This window comes from Lactuca sativa, chromosome 3 (assembly GCF_002870075.4).
Source record: "Lactuca sativa cultivar Salinas chromosome 3, Lsat_Salinas_v11, whole genome shotgun sequence".
In the NCBI taxonomy this organism is placed as follows: Eukaryota; Viridiplantae; Streptophyta; class Magnoliopsida; order Asterales; family Asteraceae; genus Lactuca; species Lactuca sativa.
In genome coordinates this window covers 191815125-191824247 of record NC_056625.2, presented here as the reverse complement: position 1 = coordinate 191824247, position 9123 = coordinate 191815125, and the positions used below count along the sequence as shown (strand labels likewise).

At 34.2% G+C, this 9123-nt stretch overlaps 2 protein-coding genes across 2 annotated transcripts; one reads left to right on the top strand and one right to left on the bottom strand.

Moving 5' to 3' along the window:
- Positions 1–2783: 2783 nt before the first annotated feature.
- LOC111912516 (vegetative cell wall protein gp1) lies at positions 2784–4826 on the top strand. The gene is made up of 2 exons (XM_023908246.3): positions 2784–2915; positions 3591–4826. Exons 1-2 carry the CDS (start codon positions 2865–2867, stop codon positions 4611–4613), a joined length of 1074 nt encoding a protein of 357 aa, XP_023764014.1. The 5' UTR covers positions 2784–2864; the 3' UTR covers positions 4614–4826.
- A 2024-nt stretch (positions 4827–6850) lies between these two features.
- On the bottom strand, positions 6851–8338 carry LOC111912517 (uncharacterized). Its single transcript, XM_023908247.2, has 3 exons — positions 8299–8338; positions 7697–8175; positions 6851–7561 (listed from the first exon to the last, which is right to left on the bottom strand). Exons 1-3 carry the CDS (start codon positions 8336–8338, stop codon positions 6851–6853), a joined length of 1230 nt encoding a protein of 409 aa, XP_023764015.2.
- Between the last annotated feature and the right edge of the window lie 785 nt (positions 8339–9123).

The following is a 9123-nucleotide window of genomic DNA, read 5'->3' as shown; positions in this document are numbered from 1 at the left end:
CGATATGATAAATGATTCTATAAGTTATTTAATCAAAAATGAAATTTTTGGCTTGAAAATTTGGGATGTTACAGGATCTTTCTTTGATTTCGAGATTATCCCCTATTGCATACACACACTCCACACCAAAATGGTTCCCTCCAACAAAGAGAAACTAGCACATCCCACACATCAATCTAGCCTGACCGTCTTAACCTTCTCTCAAAGCACAATCCCTATGGTGGTGCTAATAGTTTTATTATTCGATAGCAGCTAGGAATCAAGTCATGAACTCGCTAAAGATGGCCATCTTAGATACATGATCCAGAGTTGACGCCAAAACCTGATTGGTAGGTTCCAATTCACATTAATAATCTATTAAGAATAAATCGAATGATCGGTAACTTAGAACAATAAAATGGCAGATAATTTACTTAAGGGAAATTGACTTATCAAGGTAATTCCTTTTTTGTTTCATTCACATTTAGGTAACTTTTTCTTTACACATCTATGTACCGAACTTGTTGGATATGTTCACATATGACCATTATGATTGGTTATAGCAAGTTACAGCTTACGTGACATATTTGTGACAACGATAATTTCCCATGAGGGTAATGAACTATTGAATTTGTTCACATCTAGTCAATTTCTTTTTTTGTTCACATCTAGGCAATTTCTTTTCTTTTTTGTTCACATTCGACCATCCAACTTGTTGAATTTGTTCACATAATACCATTGTTTCAGAAATTTAGATCGGTAGTTGAATTCATTCGTCCAACTTGTTGAAGTTGTTTACATAATACCATTATTTATGAAATCAAGACACTTGGTTCGATCTGACACAAAAACACCATTTTTTTCTTATGGTGGGGTTCGAACCAAACGATTAGACTTTTGTTTTACGATTATTATCCTAATGGAAGCTTGTGTTCACTCCCTCATTGTGTTGAGACTGGGAAACCAGGAGCATAGTGGGAGACTAGGTATGTGGTTTAATAAGTGAGAGAGTGGGAGCCAACTGAGGTTTATGGTTTTGATCTTTCTAAACAAGTCTAGCCAGCCTAAAATCACCAAGGTAGGGTTGGAGGTTCATTCCTGATAACATATTCATGGCTTTCACATCTCCATGTGAAATACCAAGCACACAATCATGATATAGATACACAAGAGCATGAGCCATGCATAGTATAACCCCGTACCGAGTTTCCCACTTTACTCCTCATTTCGCAGTCATTGTACCATGGAGGAAGAGGCTTAAGCTCCCATTAGGATAATACTCATAAAACAAATGTTTAATTGTCTGGATCGAACCTCACCCTAAGAAAAAAACAACATTCTTGTATCGGATCAAACCAAGTCTCTAGATTTTCGAAATAATGGAATTATGTGAACAATTCAACAAGTTAGACGAACAACTTTAACTATAGATTTAAATATTTGAAACAATGGTATTATGATAACAACTTCAATAAGTTTGATGGTCAAATGTGAACAAAAAATTCCTTAGATGTGAAAAAATAATTATCTAGATGTGAACAAAACCAATAGTTCATTATCTTCATGGATAATTATTTTTGTCATGTATATGTAATGTAAGCTATAACTTGTTATAGCCGGTCATAACCGTCATATGTAAACACTTCTAATAAATTTGTTATCTGGATGTACTAAAAAAATAATAAATTATCTAAATATAAAAACAAAACAAAAAAATAATTCCTCTTATAATTAAATCAATTTCCTTTTACTTAATTAAGTGTACCTATACAATTTGCACAATACCTTAATAACTACAAGACCGCATATAAGTCATCTTTCTCACGTAACGTCTACATAGATTTAAGCGATGCATACTCATTCAAGTCCTAATATTTTTATATGCCAAATTATATTTAAAAGTATAAAAGTATATCATCTCAAATGAAAATATAAGACTTATTAAACCCACTAAATAAATCAAAAAAATATTAAATCAATGAAACCATAATATACTTTCATTACCTCCATATTCGTTAAGATCAAAGCTAAGTTTACCTTAATTTCCTTTATTTAATATTCAAGACCTTATTGATTTGCCAAGATAAGAAAATAATTTTTTTTTTGTTAGTTCACTTCAAAACTATAAATCAAGGGTTAAATGTAAATGGTTCTCTAATTTTTAGTGTCATTCGATAACAATATAACTATTTTAGTGAAATTCCTTTGCTTCTTCAAAATATAACAACTTAATGTAAATAGTTATCGCTGGGTAAATTAAAAATAAAGTACCTTAATAGAAAAAAAAATTAAAATATATAGTTTTGTAATAGAACTAAATAAATAAATAATACATTTATATAATATACATATAAAAAAATATATTGGTTCTCCTATAGTTAATCGTACACACGATGATTAAAATCTATTGTGTAAAATGCTTCTAAATGCATTTTAACCTCGTGATTGTTTTTTAACAAAATAATTAAAATTGAAATTAAATGTTAGCTTAAAAATAGATTATATAGTTTTATTTACCGGTTAAAAAAAACAAAATAATTATGGTAGTTGTGAATTAATTCCCAGAAGGATTAATTCATTCTAACAGACGAACTTTTTTCCAATATTAATATCTAAATGTTTACTACATCAATTCCATGTAATCAATATCCTCTAATGTCAAGCTCTGATAATATTGTTTTTTGTCAAATAAACAAATATTCACATTATAAAGGGTATGGTCCTCTAAAAGCAAAAAGCTTAAATTTTCAAACTTTTATGAAGTTGTAACCATTTATAACCATAGTAAATGCATTTTACTCGCTTTTTCATCTATATATACTTGACGAAATCACCTTCATTCGAATCATCCCAATCTTCACTCATTCATTCTTACTTTCATCGTCATGAAGTCTCATTGCTTCCTTTTGGCCTTTTTTCTCTTGGTTGCAACTTCTGTAAGTTTCTTCTTCCCTCTTTAATCTTGTATAGATTTTGCACATTCCATGAAATGATTCGGTACTAATTTCATATTTTACAACTATCAATTGCATAGCATACCCGTTCTAAAAATAATTGCATAACATACAAGATTTAATGCATAATGTTCAAAATTTCAGTTTCTAAATTAAATGTTCATATGGATATGAATTTGTTAAATCATTTGGATATTTCATTGGTGTAATTTCACTAAGGAATGGACAATTGCAAGGTATTAAAACAAAAATGAATTGTTGAAAAATAGATAAACTGATTACTCAATATTTTATTACTTTTGTAGATTCATACGTTCGGCAAAAAAATGCTATTGCATGCTAGTATTATATATTATAGTTATATTTATATCAATTACATGATGCTTGCATATTTTCATGTAGTTTCATACATTCGGCAAAAAAAAAAAATTAAAAAAATAGATATGATAGATTACTAAATATTTAAAAATGATTGCTAAATATTTTATTATTTTTGGATTCCTTACGATGTCTAAATTAAGTACACATTGTGTATATTTAGTTTATATTTACATATGAAAACATGTCTAACCTAAGCATACGAACTATTATCATTTTTTAAGATGATCGTTTATTTGAAGTCACTAATTTTTTAGTTTGTGTATTATATATATATAGGTTGCACATGTTGGTTTTGGAGCACCAATTTCCATATCACTCTCTTCGACACCATCGCTACCTATCGGTTACCCCCAACCCAACACCCCTTCACTCACCGTGGTTCCAGGTACACCAGCATGTAACGACACACCTCCGCCATCACCCACCGTATCTCCGCCAGTTTATACACCTCCACCAGTTCCAAACCCACCCGTACCTGCTCCAACACCGTCTATTTCACCCAGCCCTGCACCATCTGTGGTAGCTTGCCCACCTGTTGCTACACCACCTGTCAGTTCACCACCGCCGCCGGTGCCCTATAATCGCCGACTTAAACCACAACCTATCACTCCGATTTCACCACCCATTCCAACTCCACCACTCCTACCTACTCCGGCACCGTCTATTTCACCCACCCCTGCACCGTCTGTGGTAGCTTGTCCACCTGTAGCTACACCGCCGCCGGTGCCTTATAATCGAGGACTTAAACCACTGCCCATCACTCCGACTCCACCACCTATAATCAATCCGCCATTCCTAGACCCACCAACCGTCGCTCCTTCTCCGGCCAACTCACCTAGTATTTCTCCGGGTTTGCCCTGCAACGACACAACTCTACCACCTGTAGCTCCACCCCTTCCTTATCCACCCAACACTCCACCTTATAACCCACCTGATGTAACACCACTACCTCCAGTGATACCACCGACAATTCCTCCATTTCCAACTAACACTCCACCACCTCCGGTGACACCGTTAGTTTCACCGCCACCTCCACCTCCACCAGTTCCTGTTTTACCACCCAGTCCAGTGACGCCGGCACCTGCACCGCTTCCATGTCCAACCAACCCTCCACCTCCCCCGCCACCTTGCATCACCACCGCTCCACCACCAACTAACTCAACTCCACCATCTCCGAATCCACCCAAGATGCCACCATACATTCCCTCACCAAGTATTCCACCAAATTACCCTGTCATCCCTATCCCCTCACCACCTTGCAACAATGATGCAGTGATAGGCAAGCAGCCTATACACTGATATGAAAACTCTAGCTGGAAGACGCCGGTGACCTTGAAGGCCTCCTACTTTATATAATTAATTTCCCATTTACATGAGGGAATCAATAAAATTATGTTTTGGATTGTGATATTTACTGCGTGGGTACTTATTTTAAATGAATGTGTGCATGCATATGGTTTGATAAACTCAAAAGCGTTACAAATCATAATATAAACTATATTTATATGATTATTAACACTTCAAGTGACATTGATCAAATTTGAAGTAATAAATGCTTCTGATAACATGTCGACATTGGTTGTAACTCAAAATAGTAAGCGTCAACTTGTAAAATACACTACAAAACAATAGTGCCATGAGTTTATTTTTACGAGGTATTAACCTAAAACCCCATCATTAATACACCCAAATCTTTTTTTCGGTTCAACAAACCAAAAAATCACTCTATTAAAAATATCTGTTAGTGTGGTTTCCAAAAACCACGCCTTTAAGGAATTTGTTGATGTGCAACAATCAAATACCATTAAACCACATCGTAGCGTATGCATAAAAAATATTATGGCGGTACCAAAAAATAATTCGCACAAAATAATATTGAACCACAATATTAATCTTCCCTCAAAATTTCTTTTGAATTTTTCATTTCACGCGAGATCCCTTTAAATTTACACAGATCCCAACCAAATCTTCCCTCTTGGTTCTAATTTTTAATCCATATTTACTTCGTGATTATATTTTTTTCGGTTAATTTGTTGATTGTAAGATTACTCCAAAGATTGTTTTACTTTCTTCTTGTTTGTGTTGCAACCATTAGAAATAGTATCCTTTAACTAAAGCTCTCTATCGGAAATTCACCGATAGTGCAATCGAAGAGGTTGATCTCAATAAGTCGGAGCCATGGGATTTACCTGGTAAGCAATCATAGATCTGCAATCATGTTTATCAAACTGCACCATTTTTCTTCTCTCAAAATCATATTTGAATATGAAAAATGTTTTAATCACTTTGGATTTGAATATTTAATGGAAAAATGTTTTTTTTAGAGAAAGCAAAAACGGAGGCAGATCAGAAGGAATTATTCTTCTTTTGCCGGATCGGAAATATCCGACGTGGATGTGAGCAACTATGACGGATGCTGGTTACCAGATGGCTATGGAAAAAGATAGGGAGATTTTCAGACCCGCAGGAAACTTGGTAAGCATGAAAAAAAAAAGCTTGTTTTCTATCCAAATGTGGAAAGAACGAACTGGATCATGCATTTAATGGTGTATTTCTATAAATTTTATGTGATTTTCTTTTGTTGGTATTTTAGACCTCCTATTTTTAGTGCACTTGTAATTGTTTTTTGATGTTGTTCTAGACCTGTTCCATTAAATGCTATCTGTGCTGCAAAAAAGACATCATTAGCAAAACTCAACTAAAGCCCACGGAAATGGCCACTAAAGAAAATTGTTGTCGCTGTGGTTGGTAATAGTGATGACAAGGGGCGGACGCAGGAATTAGTAGAAAGTGGTTGCACAATTTTTTTTCCCGTCAAGCATAATATAAAATATTAAAAACAAAATGCCGGTCAAACATAATATAAAACATCTAATATAAAAAAAAGTTTCTGATTAAACATAATATAACAACGATCTATTAGAATTTAAATTTGTCCTCTTCGTGCAGACATCTTTTGAAACCGCTCCATTACTTTTTCATTCTCAACTTTAGCTAGTGCTTCGGTCTCGACGTTACAAAGCAATGTGTCGTTCAAAAATTCATCACCAATTTTGTTATGCAAGTCGGTCTTCAAAAGCTTCATCTTTGAAAAACATCTTTCTACACTTGCGGTCGCTACGGGTAATATCAAAGCCAATTTTAAAAGCTTATAAACTAAAGGATAAGATCGATGCTTCCCCATACTAACCATCAAACGAGAAAGGTCGGAAATTCCTTTCAAACTAGTGAAGCGCTCATCTTTGATGCAAGAGTGATAAAATATCTCAAGTTGTCCTTCAAGGTCTATCAGATCTGAATCATCAAAGTCATACTTGTATAACTTACCCAACTTCAATAACTTTGATTTGTCAAATTGTGCAAATGAATCACAATGGCTCAAAGCACCCATGTATTCTAGTAATTGGATGCTCGTTTCACTAAATCGATCCTGATATTCTGTAAGTTGCATATCTACCACAGGTGTTGAAGATTTTAACCTCAAAATGAAACCTATTAGTCATTGCAGTCCTACGGTTTCTCGCACCAATATACAACTATTCCATATCTAAAGTATCAATTTCATGTGCTTGACAAAATGATGATGTTTTTGGCAAAATGCTAGCAAACCCTATGTTTCTAAAATATTGTAATGCCTCCATTGTCCCTCTAACTATCGAAGCCGCTTCTAAAATGTCTAGATCTTTTCTTTGAAGTTGCTTTGACAATGTACTCATGAGGTGTAAAATGCCATACATCATATGTAAGTAAAACACGAACTCATATGATTTAAAATATGCTAAGATTCCAGATGCTTGTTGACGGTTTGCCAATGACCCTCCCTCCTCTTTCACAAAATCTAAATCTACAAGAACATTCGCAAACAACTTCATCAAACTTGTGAGTGTGTTGAAATGTGAACCCCATCTTGTTTCTCCCGCTCGAACTAGTGTAGTCTCTTGATTTAACCCTCTTCCGGTTTCAAGTTCACCACTACACAAGCCTTTTTGCACCATTTCTCTTGCTTGCTCTCGTAGTAAGTCTTTTCTTTTACACGAGGCACAAACAACATGAACCACCAACGAAATTTGCTCAAAAAAGTCACTAACACCATCATGCTTCTTTGCTATAGCCACAACTACTAATTGAAGTTGGTGTGCAAAGCAATGTACATAAAAAGCCTTGTCATTCTCTTGTAATATCAAAGATTTCAAATCATTGAATTTCCCTCGCATATTGCTAGCCCAATTGTAACCTTGTCCTCTTATCTATTAAAATTTAAAACAAATAATATATATATATATATATATATATATATATATATATATATATATTAAATTGAAATAACAAAAAAGTAAAGAATATATTACCTAACTAAAACTCCACTTATTACTTGTAAGTACTTCATTTATGGCGTTTTTGAGTGTCAAAGAGGATGTATCCTTCACGTGCACTAGACTTATGAATCTTTCTTTCACAAAGCCAAGACTATCGACATAACGCAAAACAACAACCATTTGTTCCTTTTTTGAAACATCACTAGATTCATCAACTAGTAAAGCAAAAACATCTTGACAAATCTCTTCACGAATACTCAAAAGTACTTCTTGTGCAAAACATTGCACAAGTTCTTTTTGAATTTTAGGTGAAATTAGTTGATTGTTTTTAGGAGCATTTTCTAAAGTATTGTTGAAAATATCTTCACTTGTCTCTCGAATGGCTTTTAACACTTCAATGTAAAGCCCTCTATGTTCCGAGTTAACCGACTCGTCATGACCACGAAACGGTAAACCGATTTTCAATAAAAGTCTAACAACAATAATAAAAACACGTAATCGAGCTTTATATTTATGGTCCTCTGCTTCGATTTGCCTCCTCAAGACTACATTAATAGCTTGTTTTTTCCTTATTAAAAACTCACACTTTTCTCTTGCTTTGTTGTGAAAACTATCAACACCACCCACATCAGTCCGAAATGCATCTTTTTTATTTCAAGTATCAAAACCTTGGGAAACAAATGCATCTCTCCCTCCTTTTTGTCCCATGAGTTCCCCCACACACATAAAAATATAAACAACATGCACTATTCTTTTTCACACTATATTCCAACTAATCAAATTCCTCAAACCATGAAGGAACAAATCTTCTAAATCTATCACCTATTTTTTTAGGATACTTATGTGCCCTTACTTGACACGGTCCTTGAAGCAAATATGCTCTTCTTACATTATCTATTACATCTAATTTGTAACTTGTAATCAATGGCCTATCCGCTGGGTCCTTTGGAAGATCTTTCAAGTCAACGTTATTATTAGGTTGGTTAGAGCATGGTGTTTGTAACGCCCGTAGCTTCGGGCTAGTCAATTTAGAGATAATAGGGGTCAAAAACGACTTTTTGACAAAAGATTATTTAGAATAAATAATATTAACCAATTTGTAGAATACGTCTCAAGGGTTCCGTACATATAAAGAACGTTGAAATCCCAGTTATAACGAAGAAGTTATGGTTCGTCGAAGTTTTACGGCAAAACTGGCACGACAACGGGAGATGTAAATAGTGAATTTACGATGGTGGACTATTTAGCCTTAGAATATAAAAAAAGTTGTAGTATACATTAAACCTAGAACATACAAAAAAATGCCCAAATCTGACTTCGTATGAGAAAGTTATGAATTTTCTAAGATTTGGGTTAGCAGTGCACAGCCCGAAACTCAAACTTTCGATCGAGCAATTTTTGGCCTACGCAACCTAAATGAGAATTGAAGATCTCATTAATAGGAGCTCATCTGTAAAAAGACAGACGAAAACAGAGTCCGTATGTAGAAGTTA

Excerpts from the sequence above, each read along its gene's own strand:
- LOC111912516 (XM_023908246.3), top strand. The coding sequence starts at position 2,865 with ATGAAGTCTCATTGCTTCCTTTTGGCCTTTTTTCTCTTGGTTGCAACT. Across the intron at positions 2,916-3,590 it reads TTCTCTTGGTTGCAACTTCT|GTTGCACATGTTGGTTTTGG; the intron begins GTAAGTTTCTTC and ends ATATATATATAG.
- LOC111912517 (XM_023908247.2), bottom strand. The coding sequence starts at position 8,338 with ATGGGACAAAAAGGAGGGAGAGATGCATTTGTTTCCCAAG. Across the intron at positions 8,176-8,298 it reads AGATGCATTTGTTTCCCAAG|TCTTGAGGAGGCAAATCGAA; the intron begins GTTTTGATACTT and ends CTATTAATGTAG. Across the intron at positions 7,562-7,696 it reads TCAAAAACGCCATAAATGAA|ATAAGAGGACAAGGTTACAA; the intron begins GTACTTACAAGT and ends AAATTTTAATAG.